Source organism: Lathyrus oleraceus, chromosome 1, assembly GCF_024323335.1.
Source record: "Lathyrus oleraceus cultivar Zhongwan6 chromosome 1, CAAS_Psat_ZW6_1.0, whole genome shotgun sequence".
In the NCBI taxonomy this organism is placed as follows: Eukaryota; Viridiplantae; Streptophyta; class Magnoliopsida; order Fabales; family Fabaceae; genus Lathyrus; species Lathyrus oleraceus.
Genome location: NC_066579.1, coordinates 29063080 through 29090139, shown reverse-complemented (window position 1 = coordinate 29090139; position 27060 = coordinate 29063080). Strand labels below are relative to the sequence as shown.

The following is a 27060-nucleotide window of genomic DNA, read 5'->3' as shown; positions in this document are numbered from 1 at the left end:
TCTATTTGTAGATTTAGGTTAGCTTGCTCACTAAGTCAAAACTCAAATTATAAAAGCCCAAAATAGTTAATACAACTAAAAATAGGCCTAAGTCGAAATCATGTGTGAAGCAACATGCTTCAACACTTCGACACACTAATACAACTCAACACACTAGGTGATTCGACACTTCCTTACTTCTGTCGAACAACCTGCTTCGACACAAGGAATTTCAATTTAACACACCACCTAATTCATTGTGTCCAAGCTATCTACATTCATCATAGCTCTTAGTCTTCTGAACACTTCGACCTGCAATACCTTCGTCATAATGTCTGCAATATGATTCTCAGTTCTACAGTGTTTCACATTCATCTTCCCATCTGCTACCTTCTCTCGAAAATAATGAAACCATATTTCGATGTGCCTGCTTCGACCTTGTGTTATTGGATTCTTTTCCAGATTGATGGCTGACATGTTGTCGATCTTCATGGTAATTGCTCATGACTCTTCGTTGTTATCTCTTTGACCAAATTCACCATCCATGTTGCTTGACATACACAAAGGGAAGTCACTATGTATTCTACTTCGCACGACGATAATGTCACGACTGGCTCCTTTCTCGAACTCCAAGAAACGGGTGCACCGCCTACCATAAACACATAGCCAATTGTGGATTTTTGATCCTCGGCATCACTACACCAACTTGAGTCGGTGTATTCCACTAGTTTGAATTATTTTCCTTCATCAGTTTCAAGAAACAAAATGTCATAGTCGAGAGTTCCTTTCAGATACCTTAGTATCCTCTTCGTCGCTGCTAGATTTGATACATTTGGCTTCTGCATGAATCTACTCACTGTAATACCTCAAAATTTGCCCCCCTCATTCATGCGTTCATTTTTAGGTCATTTAACATTTCATATTGCATTTCATCATGTCAATCGGAATTAGATCCAAGAAGCTTGAATATCATCCAAGACACTTTGTGGGTCATATCTGGGTGATCAGTCAACACAAGGGAATGGCTTGAGATACTTCCAACATGTTCAAATGGGGTCTATTCATCAATCAAAACGTTAATCTTGAAGGAGCAAAAGTTTGTTCATGAGCTGTCATGCTCGCTAGGCGAGCAGAATGAGTCGTCTAGCGAGTCCCAAGAAAAGCCACCAGAATCACCTACGCTCAGAGGAATTTCTTGAATTCGCTAGGCGAAGCCCACGCGTTTTGAAAAAGAAAAAAAAACGAAAAAAAAAACGAAAAAAAAAACGAAATAAATAAATAAATAAATAAAATATAACAGAAAAATCTTGGACTTGGACCTCTCTCATTTGAGCCCACAAAGCCACGAAAATCAGGTTATAAATTCTATAAAAAAATTCAGTGGAAAAACACTAGAGAGATTCTAACTAATTCAGAGCAACCTCCAGAGACTGAAGGGAACTCATCTGCAAAGAACCAATTCCCTCTCATATAAACCCTAAGATTGTTCTGCAAAGCCAACGGGGCAATTCAATTTCAATTGATCATCCCCAATCAGGTATGCCCTATTTCCACTACTTTATACTTTCAACCTGAAATTTCTGAATGTATGAGGTATTATGGGTGAATTTGGAAGACTGGGTATCGTTAGGTTTTGCATGTGGGCACATGTTTTAGTATGTATGTCATGTCTTGATGTGTGGATCCTTGCCCCATGACTTTGAATTTGGATACCCTTTTGATGCATGTGTTTGACAAGAGGTTTAGGCCTCCTACACTTTGTTGCTTTTTGTGAGCTCTTTTTTGTGAATTTTAATGGCATGATTCATGTGGTTACATTTTGATTTGGGGCAACTCTTGATTGCACCCCATCTTGTCACTCTAACCTGTTTGTTGAGTTTTTTGTGAGGGCTCACATGACTCCTAAAAGGATAGCTTGCTTGGCATTCCACTTTATTTGTGGGATACCATTTTAAGATTTATTCCGATTACCTATATTGACTTGCTTTCTTTGATGGTGCCAGCTCGAGAGATCTCTGGATTTCTTATTTCTTTAGCTGTTATTACTTCGGATCTTTATCCGTGTGGTAGACCTCTTGATCCCTTTATCTTTCCCGCATTTTACCGCTTTCTTAGCTGGAAGACCTCGATAGGAGGCAATGTTTTCTTTTATTTGTTTACTTTTGTGCCCAAAGACCTCCAAGAAGAGGCATCAGTGCTAAAGACCTCCCTGAAGAGGCAATTGATGGATAAAAGGGATTAGTAATCAATCCCCCGTTATTCAGTGTGTCGTTCTTTATGCTCGCATTACGTGTCGAAGCTTCAGAACAAAAGCCCAAGATCTTTTGTCCGGTCGGTCAGTGGAGAGGGTTCCACCTTTCTGAATCCCCACTTTTTGTCATGAGCTCACCCTGTCCAGGGTTAAGAGCTATGAGGTCTTATCCTCATTACCCTTTTGATCTGCTCATCCTGACGTTCAATGTCAGTGGTTAAGAGCCCATTTGATTACCTATTCCATGGCTTGTTTGTCGAGGTTGATATGACCCCTCTTGACTAAAGCCCTACCCATGTAGGTTTGAGCCCCCTTGGTGGCATTTTACTTTATGCATGTTTGTTTTGTATGGTGTGATCGTCTCTCCATAGGATTGCTAGGCTTCGTATAGTCTCTCATTTGCATGTCAATTAAGGTAGCACTGTTCCTTCGTCTAGGACTTCCTTTTTTGCATGAGCATTCCTAAAACACAAACAAACTCATTGATTTTTCTTCTCCTAGGAACACGTTAACTCCTTCTACTACAGGCGAGTAAGTCTCCAAAGATCAAGCATCCGGTAGATTGCGTAGTAACGTCGTTCATCTAAAAAACACAACCCTTAACCCGTAGTTAGCCAAACTACGGTTTGCTCTGATTCTCATTCCAGATGAGATACGTAGGCATAAGACGCGATGTCTTAGCGAGCACACTCCTCTTTAACCCATAGGTAGCCGAGCTACGAAGACTCTGATTCTCATATTCAGATGAGATACGTATGCAGTGGATGCGACATCCGTGCGAGTCATTTTCTTTTGACCCTTCTTTTAGTAGATAGTACATTAGATAAATCTATGCCCTTTAGACAAGAACAACAAGAGTGGATCCCGTAGAGTACTACGGATGCGTAGGGGTGCTAATACATTCCCTTCGCATAATCGACTCCCGAACCCAAGATTTGGTTGCGAGACCTTGTCTTTTCCTTTCCCTTTTCCAGGTTTACTTCGAGCGTTTCCTTTCCCTCCTTTGGGATAAATAACGCACGGTGGCGACTCTTCTGTCATTTCTTTCTCGCCTGTTGTTTTTTCGCATCTCCTTTTTCAGGTTGCGACAGCTGGCGACTCTGCTGGGGACCCTGGTTTCCCTGAGCGAGTCCCTCCTAGCTTTTGTAGGTTGTTTGTTTATTGGGTGTTCATTCTTTTGTACAGTTATTTATTTTTCAGCATTTACCTGCTTCATTGCATTGTGTACATATCATTGATGTATCTGTTGGCTCTGCTATTGGTTTGTTTGTTTGTTGGGATGGGGTGTTCTATGAGAGATAAGCCCATTACCCAGGCTTGAGTGTACACGCAGGTTTTAGAGTGGATAGTCATGAGGCATGTGTGGCGTGTTGCTACATTAAGTCGTTCATGAAGACCCACATCCAGACGAGGTTTCTTTTGGATATATTCTGTCATATGGGTGTTCCATAATGGCAGATGTTCCTCTAGAAATCGTCGACTCTGGTGACCATTTCCCGAGAACTCAGTCGAGGTCTCTCCTCCGTGACGTGATTATGTTATCTCTGATGGGCGCATTCTCGCTGATCAATCTGAGGACCCCGAGACTGGGAACTTGCTATTAGGATGTCCTGTTGAGGGGAGTCATTGGAGGTCTTTTATCCCGTAATAATGCCAAACATTCAGTGGTAAACGTATTATTCTCGACCGAAGGGCCGAAGTTGACAAACTTCTGTTCTTAGAACCTACCAGTGAGGGGCGGGCTAAATTCAGAAAACCTTAACCAACAAACCCAGTGAGGAGCGGGCATAATGTGTCGAAGTCTTTCGACACATATTCTCCACCATCATCAGTCCCCAGAATCTTGATCTTTCGACCACTTTGTCTTTCGACCATATATTTAAACTTGGCAAATACCTTGATCACTTCACTTTTCTTCTTGATCAGGTAAGCCCACAGTTTTCGACTGAAATCATCTATGAATGTAACAAAGTATTTGTTACCTCCAATCGAATCCACCTGGATAGGACCACATACATCAAAGTATATGACTTCAAGAATTGCCTTCGACCTGCTTCCTGCATCCTTACTGAAGTTGTTCTTGTGTTGCTTTGCCTGCACACACTTCAATTGGAATGTAGATTTCTGGTAATCCTGACACCATATTTCTTCTCTTTAAATCACTAATGTCTTTGAAATTCAGATGGCCAAGTCTGTAATTCCATATCCATTCATCTTTGTTGGTTGTTATTGCAAGGCACTTATGCTCCATCATATTAAGCTTAATCTTGAAGGTTCTATTATGAGACATTAGAGCCTTCAAGATCAACCTTCCATTTGAGTCGATAACTCTCATCATCTTGTCTTTGATCGACACCTTGTTGTTCTTTTCGACCAACTGTCCTATGCTGAGTAAATTGCTATTCATGTCTGGTATGTACAACACATTTGAAATTACTGACCTCTTGTCATCTTTCGACATAATCAGAACATCCCCAACACCTTTAGCTACTAGAGTATTGTCATTTGCAAATTTCACCATGTTCTTCATTGAGGGCTTTTGTTGACAAACCAATCTTTCCTTCCAGACATGTGTGATGAGTATCCTAAGTCCAAGTACCACTGGTCCTTGAAGCTCTCTTTATCTCTTGTATTAACCATCAGCAACATCTCTTCTTCTTCATGTTTCGCCATATTTGCCTAAGTTTCTTTATTCTTCTACTTTTCTGGACAATCACTAGAATAATGACCATTCTTCTGACAATTATAACACTGAATATGACTCTTGTTTGGCTTTTGACCACCACCTCTTCCTCTACCTACATCACCACCTCTTTGGTTTCCTTGGTTCCAGGGTTTTCTCTGATTCGACAAGTTTCCTTCTTGTTGATTTCGAATTGTTGTAGCATCCTCTGCCTTTGTTGTCATTCCATCTTCCTTTGCCTTTCCTTTCTTTTGTTGATTACTCCTGCAAAGCCATATCACTCTTAGACTTTCCTGTAGCTCTTTTATCCATTCTTTGTTCAAGAGATTCAAGCGTCCCTTGAAGCTCTTCCTTTGTCAGTTTTGAAAAATATTTTGACTCTTCTATGGCTACTACCACGTGATCGAACTTTGGAGCCAACGACCTCAAGATCTTTCCAACAACAAATCTTGATGTCAAAACTTCTCCACATACCTTGATTTGATTCACCAGGTTCATAACCTTAGTGAAGAAATTAGTTATGCTTTAATTATCTTCCATCTGAAGCAATTCATACGTCCTTTCGTGAGTTTGTAACCTCACCTTCTTCGCGCCTCCAAACGACTTCTCCAGAATTTCTCATGCTTCTTTCGCTGACTTTATCACTAACCTTTTCAAAGTTATCTGAATCAACACGTTGATGTATTATAAAGAGCTTGACAATCTTTCTTTTTCAATTCTATATGTGAAGCCATTTCTTGATCCTTTGGATTTTCTGCAAGCTTTGTTACTCATTCCTTCACAAGATCCCAAAGATCTTGATAATAGAACACAACCTTCATCTGCTTGCACCAATTCTCATAATTATTGTTCTTGAGAATCGGAAGATTCGCTGGAAAAGGCTTGTTCGGATAGAGCGGAGTTGGATGAGACGGAGTGGAACGATATTTTATTATTTTGATCATTTAAATTCGATGGAACGGAGCAGAATGAAGTGGTATGAATTCCATTCCATTACATCATATACCACCATATTTCTTATCCTCCAATTTGGACGGAATTAACAACTTACCTTATTCCGTTCTAAAATTTTCAAACAATGGAATGGGACATTCGTTTTTCTCCACTCCTATTATAGTCTACTATAATTTGTTGACTCATTTTTCATCTCTAAGAGGTGAAATATTCTTTATATTATTATTATTGTTATTATATATATTTTGTAATTTATGTTAAAAATATTTATGTAATTTTTCATTAATTTATGCATATTTAAATGTTTTTAAATTATTTTTTTATATATTTAATTATTTTATTATAAAATATAATTTAAATCAATTATAAAAAATTGTTAAATCTGTTTATAATACCAAAATATAATAGAAGATTATGACATGTAACATGTTTGATTTGTAGTTGGACCTTGAGTGTTTATGACTCCTCCTGAGACTCACCGTTTTTATTATTCACTAACACATCATTTTGAAGAAGGGACATATACGATGAAAACAAAGAAACTCTGACTCAAGAGAAAAAAAGAATCCATTGTGTATCTACATCTTTAATAACAAGATCCCGAAGTTTTTGAAGAAGTCGCAAAAGCTATAGAGCTACAACGGAATCAGAAATCCAAACAAACATGTTGAGCATGTAAACAACAAGTTAGATTACTACCACACCCAATGGGTGATGAAGTGCAATCTCTTTGCATCCCTGATTCCTAGCACTATAACTTTGGATACTTCTCCAAATATATCGAGAACTTGTTGTTGAGGATGCAAATAGACAATGAGTTCTTTTTTCGCTCTAGAGCCAAAACGTCTTCATGGTATTTTTAGTGTTGTTCCTTAGGGTAGCATGTCGAAGGCTCTTCATTTTCGAATATTCTATTTTCAGACACTATTCACCAGATCGGTGACTCTATGTACTCCAAGATTTTTGCTTGTAACAATTGAAGGCTTCCAATCTAGGTACGACTCGTGGTGGAGATGGTTTGACTCGGTGAATTTGTTGGAATGCTCCTTGACCAACTCTTGGTGGAGCAGAATATTGTTCTTGTTGTGTTAGGTTAGATGTAAATGATACTAAAACTTGACCATTTGCCACCATAGGAGGAGGAAGAAACGGAGCTTTAGCAACAATTGTAGCAGCAACTTGTTGTTGAGCAGCGATCGAGTGACTTCATACTTCACCAGGCTTGATGAATCTGATAATATATATGTTTGAGGAGGAGGTTGACACTTCAAGAAAGAGGATCCGTGATATGGATCTTTGGATCAGAAGAAATGTGAGTGTGGAAATTCACAGGAAATCAAAAGTCAATTCCTATATATGGCGTCAATACTCTGCTAGGGAACCATAGTCTTCAGTGGACCAGTGAGATCTTGGATCGGTGGAGCATGTTTCTGATGCGGTGAAGCAAGTTTTTGTAGCCCTCTGATAACTTCAAGTACAAGTAGTCTAAATAAGTGGCCCACCAGTTGTACTCATGGATCCGCTCGAAGTTCTCGAAGTACCATAGGTAGACGACATTTGTATAAGTAACACCCTTGTCCATAAAAATAGTAGTGCCAACTAAACATAACAGGTATGCTCTCATAGCATACGCTCTATGGAGCCCCACCTGCTTGTCATCGCCTCTAGCCTCCTCATCTCTAAGGATCTCATATGTATATATCTTTTTCAGGAATTCAAACATAGTATGGCATCCTCTGGTTTTTTCAAACTCCCTTATGGCACCCTCTAGATCAACTCCCAAATAGTCTACCATCATCTCTAGTGTCTCGTCTCTGCTAATCCTCGCATGATCTAGAAGTTTCCCTCTAATTGGAAGATGTAGAAAACACGATGTAACACCCCAATTTTTGAGTTATTATTTTAATTGATGTATTTGTATTTTAATTTAATCATTACGTGGGATAATTGAATTAGTTTTGGGGATGGGGTGTGTGGCCTTGAGGTGGGGGTGTAGAGAGTAAGTAGAGGTTAGTATAGTTTATTTAAAATAATCAACTAAATATAGCAGGTATGCTCTCATAGCATACGCTATATGGAGCTCCACTTGCTCGTCATCTCCTCTAGCCTCATGAGCTCTAAGGATCTCATATGTATATATCTTTTTCAGGAATTCAAACATAGCATGGCATCCTCTGGTTTTTTCAAACTCCCTCATGATATCCTCTAGGTTAACTCCCAAATAGTCTACCATCATCTCTAGTGCCTCGTCTCTGCTAATCCTCGCATGATCTAAAAGTTTTCCTCTGATCGGAAGATGCAGCAAACACGATGTAACACTCCAATTTTCGAGTTATTATTTTAATTGATGTATTTGTATTTTAATTTAATTATTACATGGGATAATTGAATTAATTTTGAGGATGGTGTGTGTGGCCTCGAGGTGTGTGGCCTTGAGGTGGGGGTGTAGATAGAGGTTAGTAGAGTTTATTTAGAATAATTGAAATTTATTTTAATAATTAAAATAATACTATTGAATGATTTTATATAATTAAAAAGGAAAACTTACACCATATGTCCTTTAAGTTATTTTTTTGTAATTCGTTGGTCCCATAAGTTTTTATGTAACAACTCGGTCATTTAAGTTACCAAACGTGTGCACTGTTACCCTTTTTAACAGAGTGGGTGTGCTAATTGTGGATGCAATTATTTTGAATGGTATGAAAATGATGAAGTGCAACTAGAAATACAATAGTCACATATTTCTAAATGTTCAAAATGTGAGAAAAAAGATGTAGAAATCACCCTAAAGAATCAAGTTGTTACAAAAAAAACTTAAAGGACCAACCTGTTACAAAAAAAATAACTTAAAGGACCTCTGGTGTAATTTTTCAAATTAAAAATAAGAATTTAGAGAGTTTGGGTTCAATTTGTAAATTAAGTGAAAAAAGGGGAGGAAGGAATAAGAGTAATTGTTAGTAAATGAGAGAATTATAATTATGACTAGATTATCCTAATTACATAAGGTTAAAAGATAACCTAGGTTTAGGGGATTTTCTATCAGTACGTGAAAAGAGGATTAGACGCACAAAGGAGATAGAAGGTTGGAGCTTTAGAGAGAGGGAAAGAACAATCAAATACCTAGATTTTGCTATTACTTCTAGGAAAACCATGTAAGGGGGAGAACTATATCAATAATGAGTATATGCAAAAGGGGTAGAATTAAGGAGTCCTTAACCTCCAATAGGGCAATTGAGATTTTGACTTAATTCAGAATTTTGATGATGTTCTGATGTTATATGTTGTTTTGGATGTGGAAATGTGTGTAATAATATGTGGATAAATTGTTTTTTGGATGTGTAATTGTATTTTTACCATTGTTGTGTGTTTGAAGATTTTGGGAATAACACAATTTTATGAAAACTATATATTGAAAGTGTTGAATTAATGTAATTGGATGTACTGATGAACTATAACATGTGTGTGATGTTTATGTATCAAATTTGTATGGCTGGGATGAGAAAATAAGAGTTTTGCAGTGAACTCCCTCAGCAAAAGCAAATTCTGCAAATTGTAGGGTGTTGACAGGCGTCACCACCGTGACGAGTGACCCGTCATGCTGCCCAGTCTTGTCTTTCAAGTCGGTCGTAATCTGAATGACGGTCTGGATGTTTGAGGTTGTTGAAGAACATCATTATTGTGACGGGTAACATGTCACGGGTCTTCAGTGAATGCAAATACTTATTTTGATGATGTTAAAGTGAAGATTTCAATTTTTCAACTTTATGGATGTTTTGGGTAATGTTATACTTTGTTAGCTACTGTTTTAAATGATGGTGATATGACAACGATTAAACATGAATTTAATCGAATTTTTGAATTAACTAACGAATGACGGAGATGTGTATACATGACTATGGTGTTGTGATGAATTATGTGAATTGTGATGATGATATGTTGATGTATGAGCACGAATTATGTTGTTAAATTGTGAGTTTGTTATTGTGGATAATAGTTTAGGAGGGGAACTATTATCGTTTGGTCAATGCATGTTTTTTTTATTATCTGGATGGGACTTTAAACATTATTTTGTTATTGCATTGATGTGTTGTGACATGCATCCATTATGTCGTTGTTGTTGATGAAAGAGGCAGGTTGCAATCCGAGCAGGGTAGATTGATGACTTGTCCCGAATTCGAGCAGGGTGGATTCGGGTTCGAGCTGGGTGAATCTGGTTCCTGAGTGAATCAATTGATGATGATATGGTACCACATGCATATGAATCTAGTTGAAGTTGAGAGTCATTGTATCATTAAATGATGAATATGTGATTGTATTGCATGTTGATGGATTGGTTGTGAGAATTATGTTGTTTGATTGTTGTTGAATGTGTAGATGTTTGAATTCTACCTTGTAGTTTATACCGTTAATTTATTAATGTGAATTATCACATACTTTACTTTGATGTTGTTCACCATAGACATCTTGCAGACAATCAGGATAAGAAGTTGTTGTTGTGAGTGCACGGTAGCTTTCAAAGTTATTTCCATTTAGTTCGTTGTTTATTTAGTGGCTATACTCTGATCATGTAACATTAGGGCTGGGATGCTCGTTTTAATTGTTGAATTTGAAATAATCTTTTGAGGAGTTTTTATGACGTTATTTTGAAGTCGAGAATAAATATGATTTTGTCGAGTATTTTTAATTTGATTTTCCACTGCTATTTGAATAAAGTTGAGATGTTTTAAAGTTGGTAACACTTTAATCAACGTATAATGCTTGTTATATGAGTTTCGAGGTTATGGCGTTACACACGACACATCGTCCAGTGTGATAGACATCTCACTAAGCAGGAGATGAAATGATGAGGTCTTTGTGTGTCATCTCTCCATGAATGTATTAAGCATCCCGTGGTTGACCATAATATAACTGGACATGCACAAGTCCTTCATCCTAGATAGGGACAAAACTGCCTGAAACCACTCCTCATTTGACTGAGGCAAGTCAGCAATCTTCTGCCCATGATTAATAAACTTCAGTGATTACGGTCTTGCAGAAAAATAAATCTATGTCAAAAACCTGTAATATAATAATAAACGTAAATTAAAAATAACGAATCCAACTAATGTTACCTCTTTATCTCATACATGTATGGCAGTATGGTCTGGGTGGTGGCACTGGCTCATCATCCTTAGCAGCCTCACCATCCGGAGGTGGCACTAGCTCAACAGTCTCATCAGCCGGAGGTGGCATTGGCTCAGAAGCATCATCAGTATGAGGTGACACTAGCTCAGAAGCCTCATCAGTCAGAGGGTGACACTGGTGCCTCAAGTACCACCGGTGGTTCGGGTACCTCTGGTTCCTTAATAAGTGAAACTTGTCGCCTGTAGGAGGATGGAGGCAGTGATGCGTCGGTAGGTGAAACCTATCTCCTACGGGAAGAAAAATATGGAGAAGCATGAGTCCTAGAAGTAGATGCCTCTGCAAGACTAGAGTGAACAAAAACCTCTGAAACCTGACTCTTCTCCCCCTACACTGATGCATGATGTGCAATCCTCTCGTGCCTCTGTTCATCGTCTATATCGATCATAATGCATGTAAGTAAATCATACAATTGGTATATGCAACCATACAACCAATAAAAGCAACAAAAAAATTTAAAATTAAAACAAACTGATAATTTACGGAAATGCGTCCCGGATAATGTGAATCCAAAAGAAAAATTTCGGAGATGCGTCTCCGAAATTTTCTGCAACTCTTCAGGTCCTTCAATGATGGCAATGCAGACATACAAACCCCAAAAATAAGGATTTGATCATTATTTTCAACCAACAAACATGTTTTACAATATGTATAAACTATCATTCATGCAATTTTTATTCATTTCTTACCTAAATCATCAATTTCTACTCATTTACAATAAAACTCAACTTTCCAAAACATCACAAACTTATAAATTTATAGTTTACTTCTGTGTTGAATGATGTCTCTAATGCACTTGATGTTGATTGAATAACCTTTGAGCTTGATATTTTGATTTTGGACTTGGTTGATAGAAAAATTTTTAGGAGTTTAAATTTTTTTTATGTTTTGTTAAAAATGAGAAAGAAGTATTCTGACGCGATTTAAGTTCCAATACCGTTCGAAGATGCATCTTCAAAATACTTTTGAAGATATATTTTCACGTTAAATCATAAATTTATATATATTTAGAATGCGTCTAAAAATGTATCTCCAAAATTTGAAAACGCTTTAATGTAAAAACTAGTTAAGTAATATATAGAATGCATGAAAAAATCCAAAAAAAAAACTGAAACAGGACTATGACCCTATATAACCTCAGAGTTAGACTTCCTCATCTTTTCTTGTCACTAATGCAGTGAGTGTATCACAAAACATATTCACTAATGCAGAGACTGTATAATAATTTATTATTAATGTTATCACTAATATCAAAACATAGTAAATAGTATTATGTTATCATTAAAAATTAAGTAATTAATTAAATACAAAAACATTACTAAATTAACTTTGATTGTTTTATAATTTCTTTTAATAAGTTAACAAGTTTTTTTATTATAAGATAAAAAAAATTGAAATAAAAGCAGTAATTTAGGTGAAAATATGGCAATCCAAACATCTGACCAAAAAAACTGCACTAATATCATTAAGGATGGAGTCCCACCAGATGGTATTGACCCCAAAAAAAAAAGTTAATTATATTGTTGACAACAAAAGGTTTCATTGAGGAATCTAGATTACCAAAACCCCTAGAATTCAAGAAATAATTTTCATCAAAATCTTGAAACCTACCCTTGATCGGGTATTATAACTATCTTTGATATCTTGATTCGGCAACTTTTTGGGTTCCTTCCCTGGAACCAACATTAACAATAACTGTGTAAAAATTAAATGAGGAACATAGAATTGATCCCTTACTTCTCACTGTGTTTTCTTTTAAGTGATCCACTAACAGCAGCTTTAGCTTTTGCCCACTCTTTCAATGAAGCGGCACTTCTCATAAATAAGCAAGTTTCTCCTATTTCAACATTTGCAATGGATCCTTCCCTTGAACTTGTTTCAACTGTTTTCTCAACTACTGGAGCAGAAACTATATCATCAGCACCAGCATGCTTACTATTCTCCGGTACAATCTCCCCTAAGTTGAAGCCATCATTGACAGTTCTACTAATAGTATTCTTATCAGCACCATTATGCTTGCTATCATTGGAATTGGCAGGGTACAAAATCGGCTCCTTGGCTGTTTGTTCCGGGAAAGTGATGTCAGGCAAAATTTGTGAAATTCTAAATGAATTGTTATCATTATTAACCAGTTGGGTCCAGGATTCCTTTTGCAGCCATGAAGAACCTCTGCCTGTTATTTTTGGAGCCGTCTTGTGCTGAGTTTCAGCAGGTTCAGTCATCCCTTGTTTAGGGGTAGGTTGAGCCTCAGCAGGTTCTTCTAGCACTGGTGAATTGGTAGGTTGAGATTCAGCATGCTCTTCTACCACATGTGCATTGGTAGGTTGAGATTCAGCAGGTACTTCTGTCACTTGTGCATGGGAAGGTTGAGATTCATCACTTTCCATGTCTTCAGGTTGAGATTCTTCACTTTCCATGTCTTCAGGTTGAGATTCATCACTTTCCATGTCTTCAGGTTGAGATTCATCACTTTCCATGTCTTCAGTTTCATCATTTGTAGATGAAGAAGTGCAAGAATCATCAGAATTTTGTTGATCTTTACCAGAATCATACTTCGGCAATACGAGAGAGGCGCTGAAGGAAGCATTGCCTCCTTTACCGACAAGTTCTTTCCATGAAGATTTCTGCGACCATGAAACTTTACCCGATTCCCCAAGATCATATCCTGGTTCAGTAGGCTGTTCGCCAGATCCCAGGTCATCTAGAAGGGTCTGCATTTTACTCTTGCCAGCAGGGGCACTGGACACCACGCCTTCATTGCTGTTGCTTTCTGATTTGGGAAGTGGTTTTCTCTTCTTGACCTTGTCAGGATTGTTGTTGCTCCTTTTCTGCACTTCAATGGGTTCTTCCTCTGCAACATTTGTTTTATTGGACCATTCCTGAAGACCAAAAAATAACAATTACTCCCTATGTCCCACAAAAATTATCACATTCGCAAACAAAATTTGTCCCAGAATGAATGTCACTTCCAATTTATCCTAATTAATACTATGTGCATATCTCAAAAAGGCAAGTCAATATCTTCCGCTTTGCATATATGGTAGTGGTAGTAATGAAAACACTAATAGTTGATCTTAATTTGGTAAAAATACTATTCTCTCTTTTTCATGTAGTTTACCTATTCTTTGGTAAAAGTAATCTGACTAAGCAATTCACATTTGCAAAGGGTTGAGTTTGACTGGACATTTCAGCTTGTTCATACCTTTTAAACTAACATTATAGCTTAATTGATTAGCTTAGAAACTTTTTTGACCAAAATAGAGATATCTGATAAACGGAAATATTTCAATAGTTGTGTTTTTTTAAGAAAATGATTGAAGTAAAGAATGAACTTACAGCTTTTTATCATTTTTACCCTTCATATTTTAATACAATTCCTCCTCTGTGAGATGTTAAAGGATACTCAAGGGAAAAATATAAAATGTAATTAAAAATATCAAAAATATTGATTTTAATTTCCATAATCAAACTACTTTTTGTTAGGTTACTTTTTTTATATTGCAGAATATTTTAATTGCAACATTATTAATTTTAATTCTTTTACAAAATTTTATTTTAAAACAAAAAAGATAAAGTTCACTGAAAAACCTAAAACCATGTGTTTAAACATATATTTTTGCATACATAACTATAATTTATATAAACAAATAAAATATCTAATAATGTATTATATCATTTTACATTTATCAACTAGTTCATCAGTTATAAATACTTTCGACTAAATAAACTATCTTGACAGATTTTTAACATTATTAATTTCTCGACTCTCAACTAGCTTATCAACTTGTCAACTATTTAAGCCAAACAAACCTGATTTTATGAAGTCCCCAAATTAAAAAGAAATGACATGCAACTAACCTGATTTTCCAAGATCCTTTCAAGTTCTTGGGTCCCTGTTAAAGCTGCTTTCTTTTTCTTCGTTGCAATGTTGATTATGAGACCATCATCATCATCATCATCATCATCATCATCATCATCATCAATATCAACATCTACATCTGTTGCACTTTCTACTTCACCTTTATTAGATTGTAAAGCATCAGGAGATTCAAATGAATCATGCTTCTTTCCAAGTTGCTTGGTGTTAGAAACCTTCTCTTTTTCAAAAAGCTTGCTCATCACAGCATTCATGATGTTAATTTCTTCATCATTAATTCCACCAGTTTCAACTGCCGTATTCATAGATAACTTTTCCTTTTTAGGGATAAAAGGACTACAATGTTCCTCACAATCACAAAAATGCACAGGGAGAGGAGGAACTTTAATATTCTGGAAACTATATTTGTGCTTGCCAGTTCCACTGAATGGTATGGATTTCACCTGCACAGCAGCACCGATATATTTGTAGGGTGCAAAATTGAGTCAGGTGATTTAGCAATGAAATATTTATGCAAAAGCAAAAATAAATTCCAAATATTGAACAATTATATATTTGGATATACTCGATTATGAAAGCAATTTAAAATCAAAATCATTCCACTGAAAATGCATTATAGATACCTTACATAATGACATTTTTTATCAGTAAAAGTACATAGTATTTTTAACAAGTATAACATCAATGAGGATGACAATTTTCCTCAACAGGGATGCAGCAAGCAAGAGAAGCTTTAGCTACAAGACAAGTAAAGTGAAACTGTATGCGAATAGCAACAAGAAAATGAGAGAGGATGTGTGAAGATCAAATGTTTTCTACATTCAGGACTAGTAATGATTATAATACTACTGACTATTAATTCCACATAAATAATCTAGATATGAATGCATTAATCCATCATTACTGGTTATGTTTTTAATCCTAAACTATTGCAGGACCATCAATTTAAACAACAGATGTAATGCTTACTTTTATAATTTTGAGTTTCTATGTTGTCAATAGCTATAGCGAAATAGCATTGCAGTGGCAATAGCTGTTGTAGCAGTCTCGAGTGAAATTGCATGTGGGTCGTGGTCGTAGCCGGGACTTGTGCCCACTATTAGGGTTTCAGGGGAAAATTCCTCGAATGCCTCTTTTTTAAGGCAATTTGAACACTTTAAGTGACCTAATATACTAATATTTCAATTCCAACGTTTCTTTTCATTTTCTACTGCTTTCTTCCTTGTGTTTTCTTCTGTCTTTCATCTGCCTGCGTTGCTTCGTTTGCTTCTTCAACATGTGTGTTCAGCTTCTTCTGCGTGCCAGTTGTGTGAAGCAAGGTATGTGTTTTTATTTTCTTGCTTCATTTTGTTCTGTTCTTTGTTATTGCTTCTCTTCTCTGTTTTGTTCTTTGTTATTGCTTCTATTCTCTGTTCTGTTCTTCCTTTTGCTTTGTTCTTGCTCACAAGCAATCATTTTGTTCTTCCTACTTTAATTTCAGTTAAGTTTGTACTTTAGGTTTTATTGCTCACAAACAATTGTTCAATTCTGTTCAGTGCTTTGTTTATGTTCTTCTTGCTCTGCTTTTGTCGTTCTGTTTTTGTTCTTGTAGGATTTTGATGAGATGTCATTTTGATTACATTTAGAAGTTGATTTTGATGGGATGTATTTTGATTACATTTAGAATTTATTTTGATGGGAAATGATGAAGTTGGTTATAACTATTAAGTATGATTGTCCCTTTAACTCTATAGTTTTCTATGTTTGAATATTTATGTATCTTGTTGGAATTATGATTATTATGTACATTGTATTTTAGTCTTTACAATATCAGCTTATCCGCTATTCGGGATTAACAACATAGCTGGGTTTTATGATATTGCAATAAATATCTAGTCACCTGGTTTTGCAATGATGTCTAAATTTATTTTGTTCTTCATTTAAGTTTACAGTTTCCTTTCCTATTTTCTAAATTTTGTATGCATGCCCCAATGGCCATATAGAGTTACCTTCAGCAAACATTCTCGCATACGCAATCAAAATCAAGGGTTTCCTCTTCATTTGATTTAGTCTATCATATATCGATTACATTATTACCCCAAACATACATCAACCTATATTACCCTAACCATAATTCCTCCTTCGAATTTGATTTCCACCATACCAAACTCCCTCACCCTCAAACTATTCCCAATACCCTTCAAGCCACCAGTTTTCTCCACTAGTTTGTTTCATCCTAGAAATCATTCCAAAACCCTAGTTGGTTTCACCCTAATCAATCCAAAATCCTTCTATCACAATATATCACAGCTACAAGCTGTAACAGCAATGATGGCCTTAACATAAAAGTTTTTGATGCCTAAGAACTCACAGCTGTGACCCTATCAGTGATCTTTAACAGCAAATGTCTGCAATATAGCAATAATCACAACACAAATGCAGTTTAAAACTTGACCAAACCTATCATAACACAAAATAAAAGCAAAGAGCAGTCTGCCATAGACTTTTCTCCAAAAATAAAAAACAATAAAAACATACTGAAATAAATAGAGAGCAAATAGGCAATATTAATAAGTTACCGTTCTTAATCTTGGGAAGAAAATACTAAGAGGCTTAGCATCTGAATCCAAAATGCGCCGTGAATTAGGCTTTTCCTTGACCAAATCCTCCTTTTGAGTAGAAATCTCAGTAACTGGTGGTTTGATACTAAGAATCTTGTCTTCTTCCCATTCTTTTTTCAATCGATCGAGGTAGTGCTCTTTAGCCTTTTCAAGTCTAAGCTTTCCACCTTTCCACACACACCCATTATACTGCAAATGCCAACATAATCATTACTTTTGTGAACAAACATATGAAACAAATGGAATTAAATTTAGCCTGTGTTTGGATTGATGGAACAAAATGGAGCAGAATGGAACATAGCGGAATGGGGGCAGAGTGGAATGGAATATAGATCCCTTCCTTGTCTCACTCCATTGCATACATTCCAAATCGGATGGAATAAAAAATAAATGATTGAATGGAATGGAATCCATCATGTTCTATTCCACTTCATCTATTATGTATGAATCCAAACAATGAAATCACAATATTTACTACTACATTCCATTCCATTCCATCCCGTCACATACCCTAGGATCTATACCCTCTTTGGATAAACAATTAAACATGGCTTAAAACTTTGACAAGTAACAAAATTAAACTCAAAAAACGCGATGGAATTGATTAAGGGAAGTGAGGAAGGTTGCTACCTTGCTGAAAAGTTTGGAAAGGGATTTAGGATCGGAGAGGAAGTCAAGGTAAGCGAGGCTGCGGCCTTTGGTTCGGATGGTTTCGATTGATTGAACGATGCCCAGTGATTCGAATAGGCGGCGAAGGTCTTCGGTGGTTACGGCTTCACCCAATCCTCCGACGAATATTCTCACTGCTCTCTTCTCGATTTGTTCTTCCTCCATGCTTGTGAAGCGGTGTTCTCTTTCACTCTTCTGTGACCCAAAACGTAGTAATAGGGTTTTACGTCTTACTTGGTTGGGGTGAAGCAGGGTTTAACGACACCGTTTTAACTGATGAAAATGGTCGTATGCAGCTACGAATTTGGTGAGTAAGCAAATATTTTGGATATAAAAACTCAAAACAGTTTTTTAAATTTTAATTTAAGAGGGTTTAGAGAAATACTTATATATTACTAATAAAAAATTATTTTTATATTGTAGGTAGAAATTGAACCAAGGATCTTTTGGTATTTGAATCAACTCATTGTCAAAAGACTTAAAACATTTTTTTTGGCACTAAGTCTTTATGATTAGAAAGTTGATAAAGGTAAAGACTTTTGCTAATGAAATTATATGTGATTAAATCCATGTGTTTGTATGCATATGATTGTGTGTATTTGGAAATTTGTGTTTGTGTTATGGATCGGTCGTTAAATTTATGATGGAAGTCCCTAACAATAAGCATCGCACAGAAAGAAACATGGAACAGTTGGGACCTCATCCCTGCCGAGGCACGTGATTTTGGCCTTCAGCGTAACGTCCACCATTAAATTTGATCGGATGACAATCTTCATGACTGTTTTAATCACCTGCAATCACTACTACAAAATATGCATTTGGTAACACCATAGTACAACGGTCGTTTAAATAGTCGTAGTAATATTTCATTATCGTTCACCTGAATTATTTATTATTTTATTGAAAGGATTTAATCACGGTCTTTAATAACAATTGTTGTGCTAGATGAAAGGTTACTTGCTTTGATTCTCAACATCAATATTTTTTTATATTTTTCGTTAAAAAAGGGTTTATCCTTATAGTCTTATAAATATATTAATATAAAAATATTTATTACCACGATTATTACCAGAAACTGTTGTGAATAGTACTTACGTTTTATTACGTTTTTGTTATATAAGCGAAGTTATCAAAATAAAACAAAACTCTAACATCTCTCTTCCACACGTAACGAACTCGTCCTAATAAACTTCTTCCTCTCGATATAAATCAAAATTCTGAAGATTTATCTAACAAATCTAGTGGGGACGTGCCTATCAAAGAAATTGAGGTTCCTAAAGATGTTGGTGATATGATTGAGTCTTGGTTAAATAAGACCAAGGAAGTAGGAACCATAGGAATAACGTCATTATTGTTTAACCTTCTAGTGGGACACCTGACACTAAGAAGATAATTATCATCAATTTGAATCCTGAGAGGATAAGAAAGATAAAAATTATTGTTGAAGAGCTAATGGAATCAAGTGACTCGGAGTTAGATGAATACTATGATAACTTCTTGGATTCAATTAGACATGAAGACTTAAGGCTTCAATGATAAAGAGAGTTTTTGATCCTGGAGATTTAAGTTTTTCTTTCAGTTTGATGATCTTTGTATCTGGAACAACATTGAATAGTACTTATATTTATTACCATGTATTACCATAATTATTACCTGAAACAACAATGAATAGTACTTATATTTTATTACGATTTTTGTTATCAGTTGTGGTGATAAGTTATATATATATATATATATATATATGAAGTTATCAAGCTTTCGCACAAAATAGTCGTCACTTTCAAAATAAAATCCTAAAATCTCTTTTTCCATATGCAGAGAACCTGTCCTCATAAGCTTATTCGTACTAAAAGGTAGTCAAGTTCATACTCTTTATCATTTTTCTTCTTCTTCATAAGCTTTCTTCCATGTTATTCATACACTTTCTTTCATTTTTCTATGTATAAGTTCTTCCATTTTTTTCATACGTTTTCATTTGGCATGATTTTTGTGTTTTCATATGGCAGAAAGCTTAGGGTTTAGGGTTTAGAGTTTTATTTGGCATAATTTTCGTGTTTTTTGGGTTATCTCTACTTGAATCTTTGTTATTGAAATGGATCTTAGTTACCATATACATTCCATGTATGCCACTAGTTCTTCTAAAAAATCTAAAAATCTATGTTTAATAGAGACATCAGAGTATTAGATATTACTTGGGTTTCCGTTTATGTTAACATATTGTTAATGTCATGTTAGTTTATGTTTCCAAATCAGATTAACATGTTGTTTGTAGGATTACAATCTCATGTTATTGTATGTTTTCAAATCAGGTTAACATGATAATATATACTTTGACTTGTAGGTATGGTTTACAAATTATTTATGTTACAATGAAGAAAAAATACAAGGAGGATGAAGCTAATATGAAAGCAGCATACTTGTGTGAAAGACCGATATCATGGGCACAAGTTTGCCGCTCTCACTTCAGCTTCATCATCCTTTCATTGTGGATTTCATTTTGAGACAAGTGGAACATTTATTCGTCTTCATTCGCCATAAATCTTTTAAATTAAAAGGTACGTTTATGAAACATTTTATGAGTTGATATGTTGTTGTTTTTCCAAATGGTTGTCTCGTTTTTTAATTCAAGTTGAGTTTATTATATTATATATAGATTGTTTGTTTCACTAACCTCCCACTAAACATGAATTCATTTAAATTGATTTAGAAAATCATAATCTCAAAATTATGTTATATTTGAAAATCAACCTAGATGAATTGATGTTTTTCGAATTGCATGCATCTTGTATATCATCTTTGGTTCTTTAACATATATAATTTGGTTCAATGCTCCAAATTCTTTAAAGCAAGGGTTCATTTTCTTCTATTTTATATTGCAAAATATCAAATTTATTGAGAAACTTTGAATCATCTTCATCACTTTCATCATAATAATCATCATCGTCGATTAAAATAATGATGATGATAGTGATGACGATGACTCGAAATTAGTCAATAAATTAATGCTTTGAAAAATAAACTATAAGAGGATAAACTTTGCTTTGAAGAACTTTGGGCATTCAATCAAATTTTAAATGTTAAAGAGTGAGAGATGAACTACAAGATGCATGCAATTCGAAAAACAGTGGAGCGTCTAAGTTGTTTTCCAAAAATAATTTAATTTTTCAGGTTATTGTCTTCTAAATCAATTTGAATTATTGTATATGTTTATTGAGGGGTAAGGAAAAACAAGTAATTCACATATTTTATAATAAACTCATATATATATATATATATATATATATATATATATATATATATATATATATATATATATATATATATACCACCACGGTTGGAATATATAATTGTGGTGAAATGTTAATTTTATTCACGTTTTAATTAAATTGTTGATGTTAGGTTTCGAACTCATGGCCAATATATATCACAACAGTTAATTATTATAATTGTCGTGATAGCTACCTAGCTTATCACAACGGTCAAACACATGTGATAGAAATGAGTATACATACAACCGCCCCTTACCTTACAACGGTTGGTCAGGCATGGTGGTATCCATTTTCTAATTGTTGTGAGCGGGATTTTTCGTAGTAGTGAATATGTAAAGTTCAACACATGTCATTTCAAGTATTCTCTCATTCATAAACTCATATTATTTTCTCATTTATTCACTAACTTGAATGTTGGAGTGCTAACTTTGCAGGTATGCCTCCGCTTCTTCGTACCGGAAGCTCACTCCACCACACCAAAACTCCATCCTATTCGAACTTTACCGATATTTATTTCTAGTTCAGAACAGTGGTGTGGTGTGTGGGAATATAGTTCTTATTATCGCGAATTTATGGGAAGGACCGCCATCTTTTTTCCATAATTCTTTATCGCCAATCTTTTCTCTTTAATATCACTGATCTTTATTGATCCCAAACACCAATCTCATCCTCTGACATTTCGTCGATTCAACTCGGTCTATCATGGTAACAGTGAAAACCATTCACTTAGCCACCGCATGCAACGTCAACATTGTGACTATTGTTGCAATCAACACTCCTGATCTAGTCGTTGAACATGTAACTCCATACGCAAGAGAGTGTGAATTATGGGGGTTTGAAAAACTATGGTTTAAAACAAAATTGTTTTCTAAATATGAGTTCAAGAACATTTTTATGAAAAAAGTTTGAATAATGTTGTGGCAAAACCAAGTAAATAAAATATGCAAAAAGTAAAGAGATAAGGGAGCAGATATGACACCTGGAATTGCAGAGGTTCAGTCTAAATGAAGTGACATATTCCTCTTCCTAATAATTTATCTTGAGAGTATCCAATAATGCTTACGAGCTTTTAGAAGGTTAATCTCATGAACCCCTTTACACAAGGAAAAATGAAGTTTTATGTTAACTTTCAACCAAGCATCAAACAACAGGCTGAACAGGTTAGTCTTCCTTCCAAACATGAACAAATCTTAAAGCAATTAGTCTTCAATCTAAACCGATATTTTATACAGACTTATCTTTAACCAATGTGGAGTTTTGAATTAGCTATCTCATGAACCGAACTGTGGTTTTAACAGGCTGGCCACAAATCGAATCAAGATTTTACATCAAACTGTTCTCGAGCCAAATTAAGCTCTTACACCAGGCTAAGATCAATAATTGATAAGAGGATTTTCGGTTGGTTATCCTGAATAACCCATAAAGAGTGTTTTTCCTTAAGTGGCTTAGCTCACGAACCAAACCGATACTTAATACTAAATAGTAAATTCCCTAACAAAAGATTTTAATGGTTTTAGCTTCTAACTCAAACAAACATTTCCTAAGGAAGAAATATTCACTATAGGAAAAAGATCTCTTTGAGAATTTACACTATTACCCATTCCATAACAAACCTCCTCAGTTAAACATAAGAACCTTTCTCAAAGCACTATGGGCAAATTTATGTGAGAGAAAGAGAAAATATTTTAGATAGAGAGCGAGAAGAGTGATAAATCTCATGTTTCTAGATGTGAAAAAGTTAAGGGAGCGGTCTTTATTTATATGTTATAGGTTAGTATAAAAAACGAAATGATCCATGGGCAAAATTAATTGCCCAATCGATTGGGTCCTTATTCTAATCGATTGGATGACCTAAATAATCAATTACTTTTGCCAATTTTGGAAATATTTGATAAAGAGTTGTTACCCTTCATTAAGACACTGTCATAGACGATTATAAACTCATTTTTTTCTTATCTAATTGAATGGGCTATACAAAATACATGGTTGAACCTTTCTAACAGTTTCCAATTCATTTAGCTAGGCTCGAAAATAATTTTAGGTTATTTTCTTTGATAATAGTTTACAAAAATGTCCTTGTGTTTTTAGAAAACACTGATCACTCAGACATGATCAGACGAACTTTCACAATTCTTCTCTTTCACTCTTAAGATCCAAGTCTTTTACTGAATATATTAATCACATAGGTGTCATACCCCCAAATTTGCCCCACTTTTTCATTTTTTGTTTGGCTTATTGATGTTTTCATCTACATACATAGTGCTCATATTAACCATTCATTTAGATATTTTCATCTGCATACAAGCCTTTTAAATCATTCATTTATGATCTATTCATTCACATTTGCATATGGTAGCATTATTGGTTCAGAGGATTAATAGTAGTGGATCACATTGTTCAACTTGATGTCTCAATGTTTGGACTATTAATGGATTAATCATAGGTTTCTTGTGGATTAGGATTTTATCATAGGGTTTGAAAATTAGATTATTTATGGAGAATGGTTATCTCATGTGTGATTCATGGTGCAAGGTTACATGTATCACGTGATAAGAGTTGTAATTCGAAGTTGTTACCCTAAACCTACACATTTGACATTTACTTGAGAATTTGAAGATGATATTTTATACACAAATAGTGTTGCTTGGATTATAAGTTACAATTCAAAGTTGTTACAACAAGAGGAAATCATTACAAAAAAGTCAGAAGTGAAAACTATGCAAAAAAACCTTAATTTGACCTAAAGTTGACTTTTTGGTTAACTGTTGACTTTTGGACAAATAGTTGACCAAAGTCAAACTTCTAAATCCATCCTAAACATATATCTCTTTAATATTCAAGCATATCCCACTTTCATCAAGTTCATTATCTTTCTTCAAGTTCAAGCAACATAGGTGGCCATTTTGATGGCCACTTTTCCACAAGACCAATTTGGCATCAACTTGGAAAATCAGAAGAGAACATAAAAACTCATCAATTCAACATCTATAACAACTAACCTTCAAACCAATTGCATTTTTTTAAAACAGGGGTCACCTAGCAACATTTGATTTTTCTAACAGAGCTACATTTCAAGCTATTTTAACATTATAGTCCAATTAAATTTTCAACACTAACATCCTTCTAAACCAGTTCAGTCATCAAGGTTTCTATCAAACAATAACAATCCCTAATTAATTTAACTATTAACTACAACTAGTTTTGACTAACTTTCTTTTAACTAAACAAATCCCATACTAACTTTTTTAACAGTATCATAATGTTTAATTAACTGAACTAAAATTTAGAATAAAACCACCAGCCAAAAACTAAGATGCAATCAATCTCCATTTCGATCTCAAATTCATATGTGACTAAGTTTTCGAACAATTAAATAATCCACAAACTTTAAACTCCTAGCATTTTGCAACATTAATATCACTAACAAATTCAAATATTTATTAATACTAATTGCATACTAACTAAGTCCTAACCGATTTTCTAACATTGTTACAAATCTAACTGATTTCCATCCTCATTACTCGAATTCATGACACCCAATGTAAGTAGTCTTGCTAATCATTTGCTCTAGCTTCATTTACATCCTACTATTAATAGTTTTTTCTAATAAGATTCAATTGAATTGAATGGTTCAGAAGCCTGATTAGTTTCTAGCAGTTAACATTTATTCATCCAAGCTAATTCTCATATTGTTTAACTCAATTAACTTAACTAAATAGTAACCAATTCTTAATAGAATCTTAATTACTAACTATACATTCTTCTAACGGAGTTAAACTTACCAGAACATTGGCAACTACTAACAATTAACTCTAATCAATTTTAACTAACCATGCAACTCAAAATAACTTGTTGTAAAAGAAAATCCAACTAACTCAAACTGAACCTAACTGCTATTAACAGTCATCTAATAGAAATATTAACTCTTAACTAACTTCAACATGAAAAGTTTAACTCCGTTATCTGCCTTAACACCCCTACCCGAATTTCCCGAGTTTGTTACTTAATTCACCCTCTATAAATTCTAATCATGACTCAATCATTGGAATCCGATAACATTATCCGAAAAATCACCAAATCATCAACATTTTGGTCTAGCTCTCTCTGAACACTCTTTGTCCTCTCACTGAATTCTTAGAGAATCTCATTCAGTTTCATCACTTTTACCTTAAAATTCTCTCTGCTCATTCGCATCAACCTCACGCAAGCGCACCAACCTTGCATCATCGAAACACGACAATAATACAAGAACAAGTAGAAGAAGATTATATTATAAAGCTTATAGGTGGAATTCTTACCTTGTCCGAAGTATATCTGGTTTTATAATCATCTTCATCTTCAAGTCTTGCAGCCTTGACCAAGGAACATCACGTCCTCACAGGTAGGAGCTTCTCATGTTTCTTTCATTTTTGCCCTAATTGTGATTACCATAATGTAACTTAATCTCTGAGGAATCAAAGCCTTAAAGAATTAGGCCTTGATTCATCCTCTCTCGTATTTAATTTTTGAAATTGGGATTTAGGGTTCATGTATTGTTTGATCGTCTGATTGGGATTTAAGGTAACTTAATCACAAGTTTAGCCTCTTTTTTATTTTTCTCTTCAATTGGCTTTACTGGTGGTATAACTTCTTCTTCTTCTTTCTTATTTCATCTCACTTTCAGAACTACCTCCATGACATGGTCATCCTTTGTTTCCCTCTCTTCTTCATCTTTAGGAAGTTTCTAACTTCTTGTCGTGACAACATTAACATTCTCATGATTTTTCAAATTTTGTATTGTTTCACTTGGGAGGGATCCTTATGCTCGAGAACCTGCTATTTGTTGTATTATCTGGCCCGTATGAACTTCAAGATTTTTGATAGAAGCAGTAGTGTTCCTATATGATTTATGGATAATGGCTCTCTCACGTGTGATTCAAGGTGCAAGGTTGCATGTATCGCGTGATAAGAGTTACAATTCGAAGTTGTTACCCTAAACCTACACATTTGGCATTTACTGGGGAATTTAAAGAAGATATTTTGCTTGGATTACAAGTTACAAGTCAAATTTGTTTGAACAAGAGGAAATCATTACAAAAATGTCAGAAGTGGAAACTATGCAAAAAACCTTAATTTGACCTAAAGTTGACTTTTTGGTTAACTATTGACTCTTGGTCAAACAAATGACCAAAGTCAAACTTCAAAATCCATCCTAAACCTATCTCTCTTTAATCTTCAAGCCCATCCCACTTTCATCAAGTTCGTCATCTTTCATCAAGTTCAAGCAACATAGATGACCATTTTGATGGCCATTTTTTCACAAGACCAATTTGGCATCAACATGCAAAATCAGAAGAGAACATAAAGACTCATCAATTCAACATCCTTAACAACTGACCTTCAAACCAATTGCATTTTTTAAAACAAGGGTCACCTAGCAACATTCGATTTTTCTAACAGAGCTACATTTCAAGTTATTTTAACATTACAGTCCAATTAAATTTTCAACACTAACATCCTTCTAAACCAGTTTAATCGTCAAGGTTTCCATCAAATAATAACAGTCCCTAATTAATTTAGCTATTGACTACAACTAGTTTTGACTAAAAAAATTTTAA

The 27060-nt window shown here is 34.9% G+C and overlaps 1 protein-coding gene across 1 annotated transcript; it reads right to left on the bottom strand.

Moving 5' to 3' along the window:
* Positions 1-12487: 12487 nt before the first annotated feature.
* On the bottom strand, positions 12488-18515 carry LOC127075426 (protein REPRESSOR OF SILENCING 3). The gene is made up of 4 exons (XM_051016920.1): positions 18156-18515; positions 17484-17714; positions 14907-15368; positions 12488-13927 (listed from the first exon to the last, which is right to left on the bottom strand). The coding sequence occupies exons 1-4, from the start codon at positions 18357-18359 to the stop codon at positions 12782-12784; spliced, it is 2043 nt and encodes a 680-aa protein (XP_050872877.1). The 5' UTR covers positions 18360-18515; the 3' UTR covers positions 12488-12781.
* Positions 18516-27060: the final 8545 nt, after the last annotated feature.